The sequence below is a fragment of the Eubalaena glacialis genome, chromosome 18 (genome assembly GCF_028564815.1).
Source record: "Eubalaena glacialis isolate mEubGla1 chromosome 18, mEubGla1.1.hap2.+ XY, whole genome shotgun sequence".
NCBI lineage: Eukaryota > Metazoa > Chordata > Mammalia > Artiodactyla > Balaenidae > Eubalaena > Eubalaena glacialis.
This window is the reverse complement of record NC_083733.1, coordinates 64,656,876-64,681,004: the sequence shown is the minus strand read 5'-3', so window position 1 is coordinate 64,681,004 and position 24,129 is coordinate 64,656,876. Positions and strand designations below refer to the sequence as shown.

The window sequence follows — 24,129 nt, the reverse complement described above, 5'->3', positions numbered from 1 at the left end:
GCTGAATTTAGCTAGTTGCCCCCTCGGGAATGGGCTTTTCGCCTCCCTCTCCCCTTCGGGGATCTACACCACAAGTGGAGGCGGGTGGAAGGGCAGAAATTAGAAAGTCAGCTTTCACATCTCAGTCCCCATTTGGAGGGCTTACCCCCCAGCGCTGAGCCCCAGCAGGGAGAAAACCTACCCGGGTCCCCATCAACCAGGCGGCCCCTCCCCAACTCGGAACAAGTCACGCGCCCACCCCATCCCCAAGGGGCCATTCAAGGGCCGCCGCCAATCACCGAGCCCTCCCCTCGCCTCTCCCCGACCCAGTCGTCCGAGCCCCTCCTGGGCCGCGGCCCCCAAGGCCCGGGGCCGCCGCGCGCACTTGGCAGGCCCGGGACCCTCCAAGCTCGCCCTCGCTCCCGCCCGCCGCTGGGCCGACACCCAATCCTAGGCGCCGTCTCATTGAGTCCGGGGACCGAGAAAGATGAGAGCGGAACGCTGATTGGCCGCCGCCCCCTTCCACCACTCTCAGCGAACACTGAACCCTCTCCCCGAGGGACGCCCGTGCTCCCAGGTCCCCCTTCCAGTCTTCCCCAAGTGCCCCGTTGCCTCCGGACCTGAACATCCTCGTTGCGGAGCTCGTCTATGAGCACCGCGATGGGGTAGAGCGAATCGTCGCCGTCGGCCGCCGCCATCTTGGCTCCGTCCTGTTCCTGTCAGACTGCGGCCAGCGCCTTACTAAAACGGGAGTAGGCAGGGGCTGGGCTGGGAGGAGGAAAAGAGGGCGTGGGGACGACCGAGCCACTTTACAGGGGCTGCCCCACAGTCATTGCACAATGACCGGGCCAAGCCTGCGTTTCTTTGGTCCGAACAAATGAAGTCCCGCCTACCGCCTATTTGCCATTGGCCGAAGGGACGACATTAAGTTTGCCAGCGCCTAGAAGAGGGGGAGGAGGAAACGGAAGTACGTAGCATCTTAGCGACAAAGATTGTGCCCGCCTACGTCGCCGCTAACAACGGCCTAGACGAGCAGTTGTTTCTAGCCAATGAGGGGCAGGATTGGGAGGTGGCGAAGCCCGTTCTCCGAGTGCCGGAGAAAGCTTCTGCGAGTGCGTTGCTAGGAGTGCGTGACGTCATGGGGGGGGAACCAGAACAGTCTGCAGGTTTCGGCTTGGGAGGCAATGGCCCTTCCGGCTGGCGGGCGGACCCCCAGAGCCTTTGTGCGGGAGGAGGGGAGAGTGAGTCTTTCATTTCTGCCTTATTATGCCGAGGCCCAGAGAAGGGTGGCGACTTGCCTTACTCTCTGGATAAAACTCACGCCCCTCAGGCTGGTATGTGGATCTGCTTACCGAACGCACGTCTCCCACCTCCCCTTTTTACTCTTCAGCGGTTCTGGAAAATTAGCTACCTGAGCACATCATGCTTTTTTATGCCAACAAGTCTTTGCCCAAACCGTACGTTCTATTTGGAGAGCAGTTCCTATTAAATTGTCCGATCTCTACGTAAATATCTCCCCTTCCCTTCCTCTCTTTAGGCTTGGTCCTCAAGCCCCAGAGCCACATAATGAAATCTCGCTCGCTCGCTCTCTCAAAATTCCTATCCCTTGGCTGCGGCTGTGACCGTACACTGGCGTCTGTCGCCTCCCACAGCGTGAGAGCAGGGTTGGGGCTGACGAATCTCTGTTCCTTGCCTCAACACAGCCCCTCACCCGCAATTTTAGAACCACGCTAACGGAGTTGGGGGATGGGGAGGCCTGGGATGCACCTTCCCCCTTATCGTGTCACTTCAAGGGCACAGCTGAGCTAGGACTCCAGGACAGGTCCAGGCATCTTTTCCAAAGACCCCTTACCCACTCCAGTTAGGAAACTACTCCCTATAAAAGGGGGCGGGGGGTGGGGGGGAGACGTTGCCTATTTCAATCCTTGCCCTCCTTATTCCCAGGATCTTTCCCCCAACCCAACCCTGCCAGCCCACTGAGACTACAGGTTCCTTAGCTAAAGATGCACTTTAAATACCTTAGAATTTTATTTGTCAGTTATACCTCAGTAAAGACCCCCCCCCCCCAAAAAAAACGTCCCAAGTGTGCCTTGCAGAGATAGTCTCTGCATTGGACAGATGCAGTCAGCAGCTTGATTCTGGTCAGACTCTTCAAAGAACAGGCCCTGACCGTGAGCATCTACATGAGTGACCCAGACAATTCTCTCAGCACTGCAATTTGTCTCCACAGTTCACATCCTAAAAGAGGGATGTCCAAGTGGCACACTAAACACCTGTGTGCCCCTTGGACACAGTGGCAGCAGTCCAGGTCTCTGGCCAGTGATAAGAACAATCACATCTGCTTTCTATTCTTGCAGAGCTGGCACTAAGACTAACGAGCCACAGTGGCCCAGGGGACACCTTTAGGTTTCAGCTTACTTAAACCATCCGTATAGTCAGACCACGCATTTAGGGAAGTCTCAGAGGACTGAGGGTTGGTAGTGCCAGTGGCTTTGGGTACAGTGTAGAGCTTAAAATTTCCCCCAAAGGGATAGGTACCACTTATTCCTGTAAAGCCAGGATGTTGCTGGAGCCAGTCTGGGTTCATTCTTGAATAAGTGCTTTGCATGAGATGCAGGACTTTGGGGGCCCTTCCTACCTTGCTGGTAGTGGAGTCCAAGTTGATTCATCCCCAAATTTGGACTATCAAGCCAGAGAGTCACAAGGCTTCTACAGATCAGGCTTCAGTTTTGAGGCGCATTTACTAGCAAGCTAATTACTGCTTTTTAAAAGCAGTGCACCCGTTAGTAGTGTCAGAGTGGCCCTGAGTTCATAAAGCAATGGGGACTTTTAGGTGGAGGCTGCATCCCTTTGCCAGAGGCTCTAACTGACAAAATCATCAGGACACTGTCTCCCATGTCCCAGGAGTCTAGTAAGGGCCGAGCCGCCTTTGGATAACGGGGAGTCAAAGACAACAGTTTTTCCTTCACTGCTGGAAGGATTGAGCATTGTAATGAGTCCCACTGAGTCCCATTAAACTTTCGCTGGAAAACAGGACTTGAATTTGGTCAGGTTATATCAGCTGCCCCAATTGGCAGAGATGCAATGACAAGTTAGACAGGGCTGTGGAGACTGGGGCCTCTCACTTGCCAACAAAGAGAATATCATTTATATAATGAAAACTTTGTATATCAGAGGTTAGTGGCACTTGATTGAAATCCTTACCCACCCTCTGTTACCTCTGGTGACAAGTAAAAAGGTAGTTTGTCTCACTAACACTTGTCTACCAGCATCTCACCCTTACTGGAATACTCACCTCTGGCCCTTGTGGGATAGGGAAACACAAGCATGTAACACAATTCCTGATATATTCTGATGTAGAATGTTGAATTTTTCCAAAGGATCCTGCTGTGGTCTGTTTGTGTGCACTCAAAATTCATATATTGAAACCTAACCCCCAAGGTGATGGTTTAGGAGGTGAAGCCTTTGCCAGGTGATTACGTCATTGAGGGCAGAGCCCTCATGAATGGGATTATAATGACCTTTCAAAAGAGGTCTGAGAGAGCCTTGCCCCCCCTTCTGCCTTGTGAAGATACAACAAGAAGCCTGCAACCCAGAAGAGGGCCCTCACCTGACCATGCTGGCACCTTCATCTCAGACTTCCAGCCTCTAGGAGATATAAATTGATGTTTATGAGCCACCCAGTCTGTGGACTTTTTTTTTTTTTTTTTTTTTTTTTTTTTTTTTTTTTTAGCTGTGTTGGGCCTTCGTTTCTGTGCAAGGGCTTTCTCTAGTTGTGGCAAGTGGGGGCCACTCTTCATCACGGTGCGCGGGCCTCTCACTATCGCAGCCTCTCTTGTTGCGGAGCATAGGCTCCAGACGCACAGGCTCAGTAGTTGTGGCTCACGGGCTTAGTTGCTCCGCGGCATGTGGGATCTTCCCAGACCAGGGCTCGAACCCGTGTCCCCTGCATTAGCAGGCAGATTCTCAACCACTGCGCCACAAGGGAAGCCCTGTGGACTTTTTTTTATAGCAGCCCAAACAGACTGAGATAGACCCCCAACTACCTCATCGATTTAGCTTCCCTCTGCAATTGTGATAATGCACTAAGGCTGTTTGTTGTATGGCTCAGTCACTACCCCATCCTCATTGCCAAGACTTTCAAGAAATGTAAAGGGTGTAAGATTTTACCCCATTTGCAGACCAAGTTACTTGCCAGTTTCACAGATGCTGGCACAAGACGTGAGACGCCTGGGACTGAGACAGAATATTATTATTTGTGGCACAACAGGCAGCAAGAGCTTCAAGGTCACACCTGTCCCCACTGCTCCTACAAGCCCCATGGGGGCCATGCAAAGAGGTCCCAGTGGATGCCACACACAAAGTGGGGTTTCGTGTCACAGACGGAGAACATTATGCCTAAGAAATCCTCATCTTTTAATGTGGATTATAAGTACACCAACCAACCTTTGCCTGTGAGGAAGGCATTCTCTTTATTATATTAGTTAGGTAATGAATCTGCCCTTGCCCCCAAGACAGACACTACTGCTATCTTCCAAGGCTGTTATACAAAAACCCTTTCAAAATAGTCCAGAACAGAAGCTGATATAAAACATGAAAAAAAAAAAATTGAGAGGCTCATGGAGAACTGTCTCCCGATAAGGTGCACCTTCCCCTTCAACTTGTGGGAAGAAGTGCGTAAAAAGATTCACTGAAGATTTCTGATACCAAGACTGACCTTGGTTGTGTGGTGCTGTGCGATTGTTAAAAGACTGGACAAGTAAGAAAGAGACAGATTTATCAGGAGACTTTGTGGGCGAGGTGACATTAACCTGGGTGAGCAGTGAGAGGTGAGAGCAAATGAAAGAATAATGTCACATATTCTGAATGAACTGAAATTTGCTGGCTTATCAGAAGAATGTATGATTCACTGTCCACACATACAACAAGTCAATTCTGGATGGATTGCTTATCTAAATTTTAAAGCTAAATAAAAATTTTAAAATAAAACAAAGGCAAACATCTCTGTAGTCTTGGAAAGGGGAAATATTTCTTAAACAGAATAATAAACATTATAAAGGAGGAAATATTAAGTTACATTAAAATTAAGGCTTTCTCCTCATTGACACACACACACACACATGCACACAGGAAGACAGAGAGAACATGAGATAAAGGAAATCAAGAACGGCATCATGTCCAACAGATATATAGAACTACTACAAATCAATAAGAAAAAAGCAACACAATAGAAAAAAATGGATAAACTAAGCTAAAACATACATTTCAAAAAGAGGTTTCCCAGTAAAGAGAAATATGTGAAAATATGCTCAACTTCCATAACAGTGAAGGAAATAAAATCACTACTTGATACCATCACATACCAATCAGAAGTCCAAAATAAAAATGAAAATAAAAAACTGGAAGTGTTGACAACGATGTGGGTAAACCAAGAATCTCCTACCCTGCCGGTGAGTGTGGAAACTGGGCCAAACGTTTTCCAAACCTCTTTGGCACTGTCTCTAAAAGGTAAAGATGTAAATCTGTCACCCAGCAATTCTGTTATTACATATATAGCCAACAGAAATTAGTATGTGCCTCATCAAAACATGTTCTCAATTTACATAGCAGCACTATTCCTAATAGTCCCAAACTGAAAACAACCCATATGCCAACTAACGGTGGAACAATTAAAGTAATTGTTTTATGTTCACATGATAGAATCCTACACAGCAACGCAAACGAATGATCAATAACAACACCCAGCAATAAATTCACAAACAACAGAAGAAATGACAAAAGCCAAATACAAAAAAAGTTTATGCTTCATCACTTATTTTACATAAAATTCAAACAATCTGAAGTGATGTATACTGTTGGATGTCAGAGCAGTGGTTACCCTGAGGAATAGTGAATAGGAAGGAAGTGCAGAGAGCTTCTGGGAGCCTGACAATATTCGATTTACAGATCTAGGTACTGAGTACCAAAATGTGTTCACTCTGAATTTTCATTGAGCTCTGCACGTATAAACTGTGCATGTGTCCTTACATTTTTAAAATACATATTGCCAATCAAAAAGATAGGATATGCTGTCAGAATGACTATCATCAAAAAGATCACTCCTGGGCTTCCCTGGTGGCACAGTGGTTAAGAATTCGCCTGCCAATGCAGGAGACGTGGGTTCGAGTCCTGGTCCGGGAAGATCCCACATGCCGTGGAGCAACTAAGCCATGTGCCACAACTACTGAGCCCGTGTGCTGCAACTACTGAAGCCCGCACACCTAGAGCCCGAGTTCCACAACAAGAGAAGCCACCACAGTGAGAAGCCCGCACACCACAACGAAGAGTAGCCCCTGCTTGCCGTAACTATAGAAAGCCTGTGGGCAGCAATGAAGACCCAACGCAGCCAAAAATAAATAAATAAATAAAATTTATTAAAAAAAAAAAAAATCACTCCTGGGTACATATCCGAAGAAAATGAAAATACTAATTCAAAAAGATATACGCACCTCAATGTTCATAGCAGCATTATTTAAATAGCCAAGGTACGGAAGCAAATTGAATTACCAACAGATGAATGGATAAAGAATATTGTGATATATATACAGATATATATGTACACACACACAGTAGACTACTACTCAGCAGTAAAAAATAATGAAATTTTGCATTTGCAACAACATGGATGGACTTGGAGGGTATTATGCTTAGTAAATATGTCAGACAGAGAAAGACAAATACTACATGATATAACTTATATGTGGAATCTAAAAAATAGAACAAACTAGTGAATATAACAAAAAAGAAACAGGGACTTCCCTGGTGGCGCAGTGGTTAAGAATCCGCCTGTCAATGCAGGGGACACGGGTTCGAGCCCTGGTCCGGGAAGATCCCACATGCCATGGAGCAACTAAGCCCGTGCACCACAACTACTGAGCCTGTGCTCTAGAGCCTGCAAGCCACAACTACTGAGCCCAAGTGCCACAACTACTGAAGCCCACGCGCCTAGAGCCTGTGCTCCGCAACAAGAGAAGCCACCGCAAGGAGAAGCCCGCACACCATAACAAAGAGTAGCCCCCGCTCACCACCACTAGAGAAAGCCCATGAGCAGTAACAAAGACCCAACGCAGCCAAAAATAAAATAAATAAACAAATAGATTAAAAAAAAAAAAGAAACAGACTCAAAGATACAGAAAACACACTAGAGGTTACCAGTGGGGAGAGGTAAAGGAGCAGAGGGTAGGGGATTAAGAGCTGCAAACCACTATGTATAAAATAAATAAGGTACAGGGATATACTGTACAGCACAGGAAATACAGCCAATATTTTATACTAACAATAACAGGAGTATAAATTTTAAATACAGTGAATCACTATGTTGTAGACCTGAAACTTATATAATATTGTAAATATTACAGAATATACCTCAATTTTAAAAAAACTAAACTAAATTTAAAAAATAAAAAGTGGAAACAAAAGTTAATAAGTAAACAAATAAATAAGTAAATAAATAAATCCCTCTTTGGAGCCTTCTGGAAAAAAAAAAAGATGAGATACAGAAAATAGATTATTGTTGCAATGTCCTCATATTGTAAAAATGGCACTGTTATTAGCTTCTAAATATATGCTGTAATTTCTGGGTAAAAGGTAACAAATAATGAGTATACAACTTTTCAAAGAAAAGATATGAATTATAATGTAGTATTATTTTTAAAAATTAATAGAAAAGAAGTTAGCATAGATAAACTAAGAAAATACCCTAGGGGGGACTTCCCTGGTGGTCCAGTGGTAGAGAATCTGCCTTCCAATGCAGGGGACGCGGGTTCGATCCCTGGTCAGGGAACTAAGATCCCACATGCTGCAGGGCAACTAAGCCCATACGCCACAACTACTGAACTCGCGAGCCTCAACTAGAGCCCGTGTGCCGCAAACTACAGAGCCCACATGCCCTGGAACCTGCGCGCCACAACTACAGAAGAGAAAACCTGCAGGCCACAACTAGAGAGAAGCCCGTGCACCGCAACAAAGATCCTGCATGCGGCAACTGAGACCCGACACAGCCAAAAATAAATAAGATAAATTAATTTAAAAGAATACTCTATTATTATACTATCAATTATTGTATTAAATTTACATAATTTTTTAATCAAAATTTTTATTATATTCTTGAATTTTTTTTGAGATATGGCCAAATAATAGAATTAAAGTAGGAAAATGAAAAAACATTTCCTGGAGTGTTAAGAAGCAACTAGCATGGCAATATACTCCTCAGATAACATACACTTTGAGATTTGCCATTGTAATTAGTACTATTTTAAATTTTTCTTAATGTACAACTTTCCAATATACTGACTGATGGATAACAAACATGACTGACTTTATATGTGTATATACGTGTGTGTATATATATACACACACAAACATACATATATATACATGGATCACAGACACATATATACACATTTGTAGGTATGTGTCGATCTATATTTTTTTCTTCTTCCTTTGTGATCTAGTTTCTGGTAAATATTTAAGTGTCTCATGTGAAATAAAAATATTGATTTCTCTTTGTGATACAAGGTTCAATCTATATATCAATTCGGTCAAAATAACTCTTTTGCTTTTCAAACTGTTGAATTCTCAATACTTTCATTGGCTTCAGAGTATCAATACAGAGAAAACCATATAAAAAAATCTCTCCTAATTTTGAGGCAATATCCACATTGCTCATTGAAAATCAAGAAGCCCCAGGGAATTCTGTGGCAGTCCCATGGTTAGGACTCTGTGTGTCCGCTGCAGGGAAGCCGGGTTTGATCCCTGGTCCGGAAACTAAGATCCCACAAACTGAGTGACGGGGCAAGAAAAAAATAATCAAGGAGCCCCAAACTACAAATTCCACATACACAAAATGGATCCATGTCTTTCCCTTTCAAATGGCTCTTCCTGCAATGCTCTGAATTTAATGGAAGTCTCCAGCAGAAACTAATTTCATCGCTTTAGGGACATGAGCAATACCTACAAACCTCTTTCTTGACAACTTGCCCAAGTCATCTTCACAAAAGAGAAAAATGTGGGCTTCCCTGGTGGCGCAGTGGTTGAGAATCTGCCTGCCAATGCAAGGGACACGGGTTCGAGCCCTGGTCTGGGAAGATCCCACATGCCGTGGAGCAACTGGGCCCGTGAGCCACAACTACTGAGCCTGCGCGTCTGGAGCCTGTGCTCCGCAATAAGAGAGGCCGCGATAGTGAGAGGCCCGCGCACCGCGATGAAGAGTGGCCCCCACTTGCCGCAACTAGAGAAAGCCCTCGCACAGAAACGAAGACCCAACACAGCCAAAAAAATAATTAATTAATTAATTTTAAAAAAAAGAAGCCCTTTGTGTGACATTGAAGGGTTAAAAAAAAAAAAAAGAAAAATGTGCCTTCTACAGATCCCAATTCCATGCTATTCACATCTTTTTTAATTGTCACAACCACCTGATATTGCTTCAAAATACAGTAAAATGCAATTTTACGCTCTCCTTTGCTGACTCCAGTTCAATCTGGCCATTTCTACCTGAGAATGTTTAAACATGCTCACCTCCCTGTATAACATATCATTTCAAATACACAACTGCCATCTCTCTAAGGACGTAATGGACAAAACTCATGACTGGCTCCCAAAAGTTTTACTCAAGGACCGAATTTCCCCTCCAGCACTATTGCCTTCAGTTTCAGTAATGATCTGCCACATGCTCTTCCATTTTCACAGACGTTTTCTTAATATGCCATGTCTACTACATTTTTCAGAAATGTACTATGATACATTTAAGTTACACACTCCTACACTTCTCCAAAATATCCAGATTGTTTCAGGACCTAATGTTTATTATTGCATAAATTCTGAACTCCTCCAATAAAAGTACTAGTAAAACTTCCATTACATAAGTATTTACATGATAATTATATATTTAATTACAATTACTATTATAACATTGTTTACTTTGAAGAAGATGCTCACCATGTCCTGTTTACCATCCTCTGGTAAGCCACTCACAATTTCACTAAGGACTCTGAGGGAAGTGAGTGAATTACCAAACGAATACAGTCCAAATACATACATTTTACATTTTTCTCATAGGATTAGGAGAATTTTTATTCCTTACCCCAGCAAAGTAGAGCCTGGACATTCTGGAGTCACAGCTCATGAGCTGAAAAGGGCTGACAGTTGGGAAACATGAACTATTTATTGCAGAGGTTTTCAAAAAGAAAAACCCAATACTGTTAAAAGAAAAGACAAAATAATATTATTGATGAAGGAAAGGGTGTTGAAATAGATAAGGTGCTCACCAGGAGAAGGACAGTTTTGGTGGCTTTGGACTGAGGGGAGGATACAGAGCGTTGACCCTATGAATGTTTTGGACCCATAGTGAAAATACATACTATTTACATCTTTCTCCTAAGGGCAGGGGAATTCGTATCCTTTTCCCAGCAAAGCAGAGCCTGGATATTCTGGAGTCACAACTCATGAGCAGAAAGGGGCTGACAGGTGGGAAACATGAAGGGATTATTACAGAGATGTTGGAAATGAACAAATTAGCATTGCTCAAAAGACCCACAATAATGTAACAGATGGAGGAAAGGGTGTTAAAATAGACAAAGGTGCTCGCTACGAGGACAGTTTTGGTGGCTCTGGACTCGAGAGGATACGGAGGAGACACTGATCCTATGAATGTTTTGGACCCTCTGCTTATGCCCGTACAGGATGAAAACCGTGGAGCCACCGGCCAAGATCATGAGCACAAAACATAAGACATCAGGGAAGGATAGCAATGCTGCATTTAATGCGTCTCTGGTTTGGTCGTGACAAACAGCCGAACAGTGTCTGAAACATCTTCTGTTTGTGATGTTCTTGTTTCTCAATATTCTACAATATTCTCAATATTCTACATAGGATAAATGACATTTACCAACATGTTCAGGATCCAGCACAGGATAACTGGAGGAACAAAGCACTTGAGAGCATTCACTTTAAGCTTTGCCCACCTGGAGGTCCAGGGACTGATCTGATGGCCTGGAGGACACTCAAGAGGCAGGTGGTGTCAATGCACACTCCCCTGCCCACCGCACGAACATACGGGAAAAATCTGCAAGTAAAACCACTGTCTGTGTGGTGCCACCCCAAATTTCTCACTGTGGAATCCAATAGAAAACAGAACCAAGATGTTGGCTGTTATCAGATTCCTGACAATAAAATCTATGGTCCTCAGCCTATACCCAGTGCAATAAAGCAAGAAACAATGGTAAAGAATACAGAAATTCCCCAGGATTCCAAATATAGTCTGTAATAAAATGGTCGTTCCTACTGCCAAATCCCTCGCAGCCATGCTGTCAGGTCTCAACGACTGATGGTTGTCTTCTGAGCTAGAGGATCCTGAATGAAAATATGAGGTGTGGGCCACAGGTACCAGGACAACTGAAATCCAACATTCTCCACTTACCAATAGTTCTTACTTTGAAGTAATTACTTAAAGTTTTCCTGTCATGTAAATGCTTCCAAGGGTTGAACGTATAGCCAGTAAAGAACACTTGCAATGTACAAATCACTAGGATGAAACCACACATGCGTTAACTTCTTTATTCCTCACAAATTCATGAGTCAGACGCTATTATATTCCTTATACAGATGAGGCAGACTTCGGCACTGAGAGGTGAAGTGTTTCCTCTAAATGCACTCACTGGTTAGGGGCAGATGGTTAGTGGAGATTTGACCCTGGCTGGGGTGCATTTAATCCAGAATACACTCAAATACTAGTCACCTGTGTTCTTCCAATAAGCCAGATCTAAATTTAGTTTTGCTTTTGCACCTTGTCATTGCAATTTACGTTGGTGGTATTTTATTTTAAAATTTTGGTAGTGACATGTTTCCACGTATTGAAAAAGACATATTCTATATGCAGATACAAACTCTGAATAAAGCTTTAGAGATTTAATTAAATGTAAATGTACTGACTGCAGTATAAAACTGCAGGTACCTGCCCCCATGACAAGGTGGATTTAATGAATACAAGAATGGCTCAGTATTAGGATGGAAACTGAAAGACTCATTTACTTTCGTTCCTGGACAAAAGTACAATGGCACAAGTCACAGAAACTATGGGAAAGGAAACACTGATACCCGATTAATAGTGCATGATAGAAACAAAATTATTATTAATTTCAGATCATATGTGTATATATATATATATATATTTTTTTTTAATTATTTATTTACTTATTTATGGCTGTGCTGGGTCTTCGTTTCTGTGCGAGGGCTTTCTCTAGTTGCGGCAAGTGGGGGCCACTCTTCATCACGGTGCGCGGGCCTCTCACTATCGCAGCCTCTCTTGTTGGGAGCACAAGCTCCAGACGCGCAGGCTCAGTAATTGTGGCTCACGGGCCTAGTTGCTCCGCGGCATGTGGGATCTTCCCAGACCAGGGATCGAACCTGTGTCCCCTGCCTTGGCAGGCAGATTCTTATCCACTGCACCACCAGGGAAGCCCCATATGTATATATATTTATTAATACCTAAGTCAAATAAAAATATTAGCAGTACGGCAAGATTTGTGAAAGATATGAAACTACAAGACACATGCAAAATTGAATGTTATGGTGAGCCACTTGTGTACTGTATAAATGACATACATTTTTTTGACTGGTATTATAATATTTAAAAGCAGCATAAGTATCACAAGATATTTCAGAGCCTAAAAATGGTATCTGAAACATATAAAGTTCTACTTCTCTTAAATTCTGCTTCCCTAACTTTACGTGGGAAGAGCCTCTCCATAATTAATAGAGACACAATTATTAAATCTACTCAGCACTTCATACACCAGGAGTTAGAGAAAACGTTTATAATATATTCCAGCAATGGCTGCTAAACACATTGTTTTTGCACAGAATCAGATGATTCCTATAGATTCATCCTACTCTTTGTTACAAGTCTGGAGTACTATGGCCGTACTTTTCAACCTAAAAACTATGTCTGATTCCTGAAAAGTAGACTGAACAGCAGATGGACTGGGGAAATACAGTCCTTAAGCACATGAAAAATCAGATGTCATTATCACTTGCATTAAACCACAAAAATCAGTTAGCGAGGATTGCATACATTACATTAGGAGCCATCAGGGATTGGTGAAGGTCTAGGACCCCGTCTCACTTTACTATCTCAGTTCACACCTCAGGATTTAGCCCACCTTCCTGCACGGCTTTGGTGCTGGACCAGGTTCATACACGGGACATTCCCTTTGTCCAATATGTTCACTTACCAGATTCCTGATACAAATCCCTCCTTTATAGATGCTACTTCTCATACGAATACAGAGAAAACCATCAACTTCTTCCTGCTGCCTGGATGGTGGGCTCAAGGCGAAGGTCAAAGCAATCGGTACGCGTGCGAGAGGGGTAGCTCCACCCTGAGATATGAGTTTGTGATCCTGTGGCCTCACCTGCCCTCAGAACTGCAATTATCACTTCACCTGGAACAGCACTGGTAGGAACAGGCTTGGGAGCTGCGATTATTTTTGAAAACAGTTTCCCAGTTGCTGATTACCAAGGACAATTATAAGTTTCTAGCTGATGTGTCTGAAGAGGCTATTGGAGGGTTTGTGACAGCCACTTACTTTTCCATGATCTCTGGAGGCAGACAGGGCTCACATGTAGGGAGCAGGAAGTACTTAGGATTGACAGGTAAGAGACTGGCTGCAAGTATGTGTCTCAGTGGAGGTTCTGCTTCACTGAGAAATTCTACCCAAGAGAGTTCTTTCTTAATTTCACACAACTGAGCTAGCTGCACCATCAATTAACGTATCAGCAAAGAAATGGAATTTGTCCAAATATCTGAGAAGGTTTTCAAAACAGATGCAAGTAACAAGAAGCACATGATGCCAACACTCTACATTAGATATCACTGCACTTATTTGCACAACTCAATATCAGTGAATATGTAAATTGTTAGGAAAATAAACTTTACTGATATTGACCTACAGTAGTTTTAGAAGCAGAAGTAGATAATATCCATAGAAAAAAGAGAGAAGGTTCCAGAAGAGACCCTTGCAAATAAAGCACCAGCATCAGATGGTTTACCAGGGAGATTCTACTATTCCCATAACTGTCAGATAAGCCAATGCTACTCACTTAATTCAAGACCATCAAGAGGTCAATACAGTCCTCTACACTTACTGTTGTGCAAAATTTTCATTAGGGAATTGTGATTGCTTTTTTAATTAAGAAACACATTCCCAGACTTCCCTGGTGGCACAGTGGTTAAGAATCCGCCTGCCAATACAGGGGACACGGGTTCAATCCCTGGTCCGGGAAGATCCCACATGCCGCGGAGCAACTAAGCCCGTGTGCCACAACTACTGAGCCTGCGCTCTAGAGCCTGCGAGCCACAACTACTGAAGACGGTGTGCCTAGAGCCCGTGCTCAGCAACAAGAGAAGCCACTGCAATGAGAAGCCCTCACACCTCAACGAAGAGTAGCCCCCTGCTCACCGCAAGTAGAGAAAGCCTGCGCGCAGCAACGAAGACCCAACGCAGCCATAAATAAATAAATGTATTTTTTTTTAAGTTAAAAAAAAAAGAAATACATTCTGGAAGGGTCAAGGAAAACATATTTATATGAGTTGAATTTAATTCTTTAGGTTTTACCTACACACAAGTCAACTCTTTGATCTAGAGTCGCTATACATTCACTCCCAATTGTTAAGTCAGTTGTTAAAGCCACAATGGTGGACAACCCATCCTACATGCAAACACACACACAAATTCATTTACACACACATGCAGGGTCATTCACACACTCAAACATATAGTCACACACATTCACATACTTATGCACATACACAATCACTCACGTCCTCATACAATTTCAACTGCACATTCACGAGCATTAATGCACACACTGAATACGTGAAAATTCCCTCTCACCTGTACAAATACTCATAAATACAAAAACATACACAGAGACTCAGAATTACACTCTTTCATAAAAGCACAGTCAACGTGCACGTGTGTGTGTGAATGACATGATCTTACATGGAAAAATAGTTGTATCTCCAAACTTCTGGATGCCTGAAAGGGGGAGCCTTCCTACAATTTACATTTCTTCCAACCCTGCAACAATCACAAGGACGATATTTACTATAATGCACAGCACCTAAAATGTGCAGTGAACATTGCCACCTAATGTCAAGACACACTCTGGGAAACGTAGAGTCTTTGGGGGAGTGACTGTGTGAGGGTATGTGATAGAGTGGAGTACGAACAGGCCACAGGGAAAAGGAGCCATAAGGATAAGGGGGTGGTGAAGAGAGCCTGGGGGCAGGGGGTTATAGAGAGTGCAGGGGAAGAGAGAAAGCAGAGAGAAAAAAGGCAGAGAGTTTTTAATGTTGGTTAAGTATTAAAGTGCAAGGCCAGGGATGAAAATATAAGTGGGCAAAGTGGGCAAGGAAGTTAAGATATGGGGAATATGGGGACCTGCGGGATAAGGGGTGCAGTCATGGGAGCAAAAGTTCCAATGGGGATGAGAAGTTAATGGGCAAAAGTGAGCAAAGGTCAGTTGTGGGATGGGTTTCAAAAACACGGTGTGGGGAGAAGGTGACTTCAGATGGGGTAGGCAGGTCCTGGTAGAAGGTAACAGTCCCAGTGAGATAGAGTGTGGGAAAGGGGATGGAGCCCAGGGGAAATAAGGGGCACAGCACATGAGAGAACTGGATAGGACAGTGGGCACTGAGTGAACTGAGGAGTCCAGGACAAAGGGTCAGGGATTACAGGGCTGAGGACCAAGGATGCAGCATGCGGACTCGGTCCGTGGGGTGCTGATGAGAGGTGAGGGCCAAGGCAAATGAGAGCGCAGAGGCACAGAAGGCACAGGGCATGGGATGAGATCTCTGAACTGGGCACAGATGGACAGCAAGAGGAAGGAGGGCATGGACGATGGACTTTGCTGGGGTGATGCAGCTGCCGAGGGTTAGACTGAGGTCCCTAGAATAATGGTCATGGAGGGGTGGACATCAAAAAGGTCCCAGAATGGAGGTAGAGAGGGCAATACGGAAACCTAAAGGAGGTGGATGGAGGTCAGAGAGCAGGAGGAAGTTGAGTGGAGGCCTAAACATCACAGGGTGGAGATGAAGGATGTAGCAGGGGGAAGACAGGTAGGGTGAGAGCATGGATGAGTCAGGAGTGATGTAGGTGGCAGAGGGAGACTGGAGGCCTCTAACTGATTACGCCTTCCATCTAGTCCCTCATTTATGATCAAATCACAGCAGTCATCTATGGTTCCTTTTTTTTTTTTTTTTTTGAAAGTTTTTTTTTTCCCCCACACTATTTTAAATATTTATGTATTTATTTATTTTTGGCTGTGTTGGGTCTTCGTTTCTGTGCGAGGGCTTTCTCTAGTTGCGGAAAGCGAGGGCCACTCTTCATCGCGGTGCGCGGGCCTTTCACTATCGCGGCCTCTCTTATTGCGGAGCACAGGCTCCAGACGCGGAGGCTCAGTAGTTGTGGCTCACGGGCTTAGTTGCTCAGCGGCATGTGGGATCTTCCCAGACCAGGGCTCGAACCCGTGTCCCCTGCATTGGCAGGCGGATTCTTAACCACTGCACCACCAGGGAAGTCCTGGTTCCTTTTCTTAGTGACCTATATTTGACATATAACATTGTGTAGAGTTAAGGTGTACAACGTGTTGATTTCATGTCTTTATAAATTGTAATCTAATCACCATTGAGTGATAGCACCTGTAACACATCACATAATGATCACTTCCTTTAGGTCATTAGAATGATTACACTGGACGAGTAAAACACTACACTGTGGACTATGTTCACTATACTGTGTGTTGGATCTCCAGGCCCTAGTTGCCTACTAGTTTCAACTTTGTACCCTTAGACAACAACTCTCCTATTCTCCCACCTCCCACCCCTGGTAACCACCATTTTACTCTGTTTTTATGAGTTTGGCTTCTTTAGATTCCACATATAAATGCTATCACACAGTGTTTGTCTTTCTCTGTCTGAATAATCTCACTTAGCATGTCCTCAAGATCCATCCTTGTTGTCTCAAATGGCAGGATTTCCTTCTTTGTCATGACTGAATAATATTGCATTCTGTGTATATATTATACAAATATATATTCAGTCATTCATTGCCAGACATTTAGGTTGTTTCCACATCTTGGAGGCTGTAAAAATGATGTAATAAACAAGGGATTGCAGATACCTCTTCAATAAGCTGTTTTCGTTTCTTATGGTTTTTAATTTCAGCTCATGGGCAAAAATCTTGCTCAGATAAAATGTCCCTCAGTACCCTTCAATGGAATCTACAAGAGAGGACAGCATCTAAAATTTTGGGTGAACACCACTCAACAGTATTTTCTCTTTTCTCTCAGGGTACCGTGTATCAGATCAAACACAGTGGGTCTGACAGGACAGGCAGGGTGACAGAGGAAACGGGGGAGTGCATGGCTCAAGGGAACTAGATATCCTTTTGAGGTTATGACAACGTTCTGCAACAAGACAGTGGTGATGGTTGCACAATACTGTGAATGTACTCTAGGTCACTGAATTGTACCCCTGAGAATGGTGAACTGCACGTTATGTGTATTTTAACTCAATAATAATTTTACAAAAAAATCCTGACAAGATACAGCCAGGCTGAAGAATCTCCCAGTGGAAAAACCTAGGAAAATTAGAGCACCAAAAAGGAAAATTACAGTAATATTATATCACTTCAAATGAAAAGGAATCCTTGAATCCACTATCAAAAGATAAAAGAAAAACCTCTTCATTACCAAGCAATGGCAATTAATACACATATGAGATAGGAGAATGTTAAAAAAATGATTTGCAATCATCATCTGATGATTGATTCAGATAAAATTTCTACAGTGGATGCTAGAATAATTTGGTCAAAGTATTTAAGCCGTTCAGGCAACTTCAAGGTATCACTCCAGGGATTATTATCAATTACACGGGGAAAAGTCACCTCTAAAAAAAGTAAACCTAGTATGCAGTCATAACCAAATAATCGAACCCATCACCAATAACAGAAAATATCCCTAATCTGTGCCTCCAAGGTGATGCAACAAGAAGTTTCACCATCATCTGGGTGTAGAGGTTCTACTCAAATGTTAAACCTGAGTCTCACGATGAGGCACACGATCAGAGAAATCTACACTGAAGGATGTTCTGCAAAACAGTGAGCGTGTATTCTTCAAAAGTGTATCACTGAAGAAAAAAAGAGCTGCAAGTATTCCAGATTAAAGAAACTAAAGAATCAAGACAATGGAATGCAATCCTCGTACCATGACTGGATCCTAGATTTATGAAAGCAGACAGAAAACACATCATTGTCTCACTGGGGGAAATCTGTTTATGGACTAGCTATTCAATGATGGTGTCACAATAGCGTTGATTTGTTAAGTATGATGGTTCTATTGTGTTAGATAAGAGAATGACCTCGAAATAAGGAGGTAAATATTCAGATATCAAGAGGCAAATTGTCAAAATGTCTACAAATTATTCTCACATGAAACAGCAAAAACAAACAGGTGAAAAAAAACTTGTGATAACAGTAATGTTTGCAAAAAATAGTAATGTTTGGTGAATCTAGACGAAGAGTATGCTGTAGGTTCAAGGTTCTGTAGGTCTGTATTTCCTGCTGTATTTTTAAATTTCCATATGTTTAAAATTTTCAAAATGAAAAGTGATAATTAAAAGAAAGGTGGGAGTATGTGGGTACACAGATGGTAGGGTATTACATTTTACAGCCAGTTGCAAGAGCAATTTAGCAATTATGCACCCACAGTGAGACTGTGAATCATGGTGGTGAAGCAGTCCCATCCCTCAGAACCACTGAGATAATCCATGTGTATACAAGGCAACATGGCCAACTATCCACATCCCATGATGTGACAGCTGACATTCAACTCTTTAAATGTATAAACAGGAAGTGTTTTGACAAAGATGTCTCATTAACAATCTCCACTGAGAAAAGAGGAATCTCCAACACTGTTGATGGGAATGTAAACTGGTGCAGCCACTATGGAAGACAGTATGGATGAGCCTTAAAAAATTAAAAATAGAGCTACCATATGATCCAGCAATCCCACTCATAAGCATATAATCAGAAAAAATGAAAACTCTAATTAGAAAGGATACATGCACCCCAATGTACACAGCAGCACTATTTGCAACAGCCAAGACATGGAAACAACCCAAGTTTCCATCAACAGACGACCAGCTTAAGAAGATGTGGTGGGCTTCCTTGGTGGCACAGTGGTTAAGAATCCGCCTGCCAACGCAGGGGACACGGGTTCGAGCCCTGGTCCAGGAAGATCCCACATGCCGCGGAGCAACTAAGCCCGTGCGCCGCAACTACTGAGCCTGAGAGCCACAACTACTGAAGCCCGCATGCCTAGAGCCCGTGCTCTGCCAACAAGAGAAGCCACCGCAATGAGAAGCCTGCGCACTGCAACAAAGAGTAGCCCCCGCTTACCGCAGCTAGAGAAAGCCCATGTGCAGCAATGAAGACCCAACACAGCCAAAAATAAATTTTAAGAAAAATTAAAAAAAAAAGATGTGGCATATATACAATGGAACATTACTCAGGCATAAAAAAGAGTGAATTATTGCCATTTGCAGCAACATGGATGGACTCACAGAATATCATACTAAGTGAAGTAAGTCAGACAGAGAAAGACAAATATTATATGATATCACTTATATGCGGAATCTAAAAATAATACAACTGAATCTATATATAAAACAAAAAGACTCACAGACATAGAAAACAGATTTATGATTACCAAAGGGGAAAGTGGGGAGATGGATAAATTAGGAGTATAGGATTAACAGACAAACTATTATACATAAAATAGATAAGCAACAACGATTTACTGCATGGCACAGGGAACTAAATTCAATATCATGTAATAACTGACAATGAAAAATAATCTGAAAAAATATACCTATATACATAACTGAATCACTTTGCTGTACACCTGAAACTAACACATTTTAAATCAACCATACTTCAATTAAAAAATGAAAATTAAATTGAAAAATAATCTCCATTGAGTAAATCGTGATGTTTCAGACAATATTGTAGATCTACTTATATTGGACTAAAAATATCTTCATCATAGATCAGTGATTGAGGAGAGCAATTTAATTGGAAAATAAGTCCAGTGTGACAATATATGTGTAAACACTGACCAAAACAGAATACTTTAAAAAATTCATTTTTATGCCATTTCAGATATAATATTAAGTATACTCTAAAACTACATTTTAAAAAAAAGTAAACATAAAACTGAAGAAAACTGTTACACGTGAAGATCAACATGGCATCAGTTGTGGGAGAATAAATGGGAATTTTACTTAACTTTATTGTTGATTTTATTATTGTGTTGCTATGCGGACTGGATTTCTATTGTTGCTGAAACAAATTCCTATGATATTAGCAGCCCAAAACAACACTCATTCATTTTCTCACAGGTCAGTAAGACAGAAGGCCAAAATCAAGTTGTCCTGGGCTCTTAACGGGAACCTCTGGGGGAGAATTCCTTCCAGGCTGATTCACAACTTTGGCAGAATTCTTCACAATCTCTATGCGGCTCCCTCTATCTTGAAAGCCAGCGTCAGCACACTGACTCCTCCTCCTGTTTTCTATTTGTTCCTCTTCATTTGCATCTAATGGGCCTTTCTCTTCTTTAGGGTCATGTGACTACACACGGCCTACAAAGATAATGCGTATAAGCTCCCTATTTTAAAGTCAGTTGACTAGTAACCTTAGGTACATCTGCAAAGTCCCTTTTGCCTGTAATGTAATATAAACCACTAACGGGTTAACACCAGGGGATGCAGATCTGCCTACATCACTAGGATTTTTTTCAATGAAAAGCATTTTTAATTGTGATCATATCCATAAAACTATTGCCAGTGGTTACTTCTCAGGACAGTTTCACACGAGAAATAAACATTACCTACACATTTTTCTATTGTTATGTTTTATTTCTTATATAAAGCACGTATTACATTTTAGAAATACTACAATAAATAAGGGGCATTTCATCAAATCAGTTTGGGGCATAAAAGTTGTTGAAGATACAGACAGTTCTGGGTGTACTCTGATGCTTTTGCAAATACGTTCCTATAAAAGCATTTCATCTTCAAGGAATTCATGGAAAAGACTGACAAGTACAGGTTTCTGGTAACTGACTATACTGCTGAACTGAATGAATAAGCATTTTCAGAACTCTAATGGAAAACGGATGAACTCATAAAAGTGCTAACAAAAGATCAAGATGAAAAAAGAAAATTAATTACACGGGACTGAGTGAACTGATGAGGATGATTATAATTTTTGTGACTTTCTGTTTGAATAAAAAAAAAAAAAAAAAAAAAAAAAGTTGTTGAAGCCACAGTACTGGGAAGGGGTCAGGTTTCCCGCTGCCAACGCTGAGGGCCCAGGACCAGTGTCAGACCCACCCCAGTCACTCCCCACGCCCGAGAGCCCGCTGGAAGGGTGACAGAGAGATGCATGGTGTCACGCACTCTATCTGTGCTCCTACTGTACGTTAAAAATTTTGTAGGAGTATTTTGTATGAGCAAGATTCTCGCCTCATGAGCTGAATGTAAAAAACGATCCATGAGGGATTTGTGACTCCCCCGTAACCGAGGGTATTCATAATGGGGGACGAATTAGTGACCTCCAATCTGCCCCTGATACTCCATAGCCTTTATCTCCATCATGAATCCCTCTCCACCACTATGGCCCAGAGACCTTTACTCCATGACTCCCTAGGTCTTTATCCACCTCTTAGCACCTGCCCCATCACACTCAAACCCTGGGATCTACATTTTCACCTACCCACCATCACCTGACCCTTCTACTTCCATACCCCACCTCCATTCTACACCTACTTTGAATTTAGTTCCCTCTGTCAACTCTATACCTGCACCATTCCCTGCACCTCAGCCTTGTCTTCCACTGCCTCCCCCTTCCCCTTTGATCTATATTTTCCCCTGTTCTACTTCACCTTGGCCCAATTCCCATTCCCTCTGTACCCCTCCCTCAAGAAACATCCCTTGTGAGTCAAATTTCTGGCACCTTTCTCTTAAAGAATCAAGCTTTATGTTTAGACAATATATTTCTCCCAAATCATCATATTCACGGCAGCTTTCCATACTGCTCAGGTTATCTTGCTTATCTTGGTGTCACTTCACCTTATCAGCAAATTCCCAATCTTCATTTAGAAAAAGACCAACAAAACCATCCACTATCACCATGCAGGAAAGTGTTCGCTCAACAAACCTGGGTTGCTCAAAACCTGCAAATTTTAAACAAAGGGCTGTCTTCAGGATTGGCTCACTCCTGGAAGATAACCTCTGAGCCCTGGGAATATTCTCCTGGATAAGAGTGTTTTCTTATACTTGAGGCATTGGGTCCTACTGGACCAGTGAGATCAAGTAAGTTTACCCTAACAATGGTGAAGGCCCATTTTTGCTCTGGAGGGCTGGGGTCTGAGTGAGACAGGCTGGGACCTGAAACCTGGGACCTGGGACCCTTTGCTGCAGTACTTGCACCTGGACAAACATCTTCTCCAGCAACAAAATACAAAGACGCTATAAAGGACTAAAAATAACTGCGTACATGGGCAGTTGGGTAAATTATGAACAAGATACAAGAAGAGCAAAAGCCAACTGCCACTTCTGAGGAGTTGGGAGCAAAAGCAGGGTCCTGCCTGTGTGCCCTGCACAATGTACCACCAAGGCAGCGGGCAGGCCACCCAAGCCACCCTCGAGCCCAAGCGCTGGACCCATCCCTACCTTCATCCCATGTAAGGAACCAGCTCGCCCCCCCTCAGGGAGCAAGCAAGGGAACCTATTACTTGTTTTGGCCCCCTCAAGCTGCAACACAAGTCCAAATAAAACCTTGCCAAAATAATAAAAATAAATACAAATATAAATAAATAAATAAAACCTTGCCAGAATTTCTTGTCTGGCCTCTATTTCTATTCAGGAGTCCAAGAACCCTGGGTCGGTAACATGAGTAGCTGACGTCAGTCACAGGAGAGCTGCGTGGCTACATGAACGACCCCCAGCACAACCCAGCACCAAAGGCTCAGATGAGCTTCCTTGGTTGGCAACACTTCCCATGTATTGGCACGTATTTTTCAGGCAGAATTAAGCACACCTTATTGTGACTCCACTGGGAGGGGACATGTGGAAACTTACACCTGATTTCTTGTGGACTTCACCCCGTGCACCTTTTCCCTTTGTTGATTCTAGCCTGTATCCTTTCACTGTAATAAAGTGCATTGGGAGTCCTCTATGCATCATCAAGCTTGAGGAGGGCCTTGGAGACCTCTGACCCAAACATGTTAAATAATAAAATATCTTCAGCAATGTCATCCTGTGGTAACAAGCTCTGTTACCAAGTCTAGGATCCCAGGCTAAAAAAATTCAACAGTGAATGTATTCTGCATCTTAGGGGGTTAAAAAATACACACACACACACACACATTTAGGATATACAGAGATGTTTTCTTTATGGGGCTCCCGTCAATATAAACGATGTAAGACATTCAAAATCCGTGTGTCAGTACCATTCTGCATGTGAAATTGGTCAGCACCAGTTTCATGTGACTCTGGGAAATAAGTCCTGTACCGATAAGAAAACCACCCAGAAGAGAACATAGGAAGAACATTCTGTGACATAAATTGCAGCAGTATTTTTTTTAACTTTGTTGAAATCTAGTTGATTTCAGCAATATTTTTTTGAATCTGTCTTCTAAGGCAAATGAAATAAAGGCAAGTATAAACAAATAGGACACCCAATTAAACCTAAAAGCTATTGCACAGGGAAGGAAACAACTGACAAAATGAAAAGAAAACCTACAGAATGGGAGAAAATATTTGCAAATGATATGATTGACAAGGGTTTAATATCCAAATGATATGAACTCAATATCAAAAAACAAACAACCCAAACAAAAAATGAGTGGAAGACCGGAATAGACATTTTTCCAAAGGAGACATACAAATGGGTAACAGGCACGTGAAAAGATATTCAACATCGTTAGTCATTAAAAATGCAAATGAAAACAACGAGATATCACCTCATACCTGTCAGAATAGCTATCATT

At 42.7% G+C, this 24,129-nt stretch overlaps 1 protein-coding gene across 1 annotated transcript in view; it reads right to left on the bottom strand.

Moving 5' to 3' along the window:
- Positions 1–761, bottom strand: part of PPP2R1A (protein phosphatase 2 scaffold subunit Aalpha) — a 33,291-nt gene extending 32,530 nt beyond the window's left edge. The window contains exon 1 of the mRNA XM_061173807.1: positions 600–761. Within this exon, the coding sequence (XP_061029790.1) occupies positions 600–677 (78 nt within the window). The 5' untranslated portion in view covers positions 678–761. The remainder of the gene's footprint in view (positions 1–599) is intronic.
- Between the last annotated feature and the right edge of the window lie 23,368 nt (positions 762–24,129).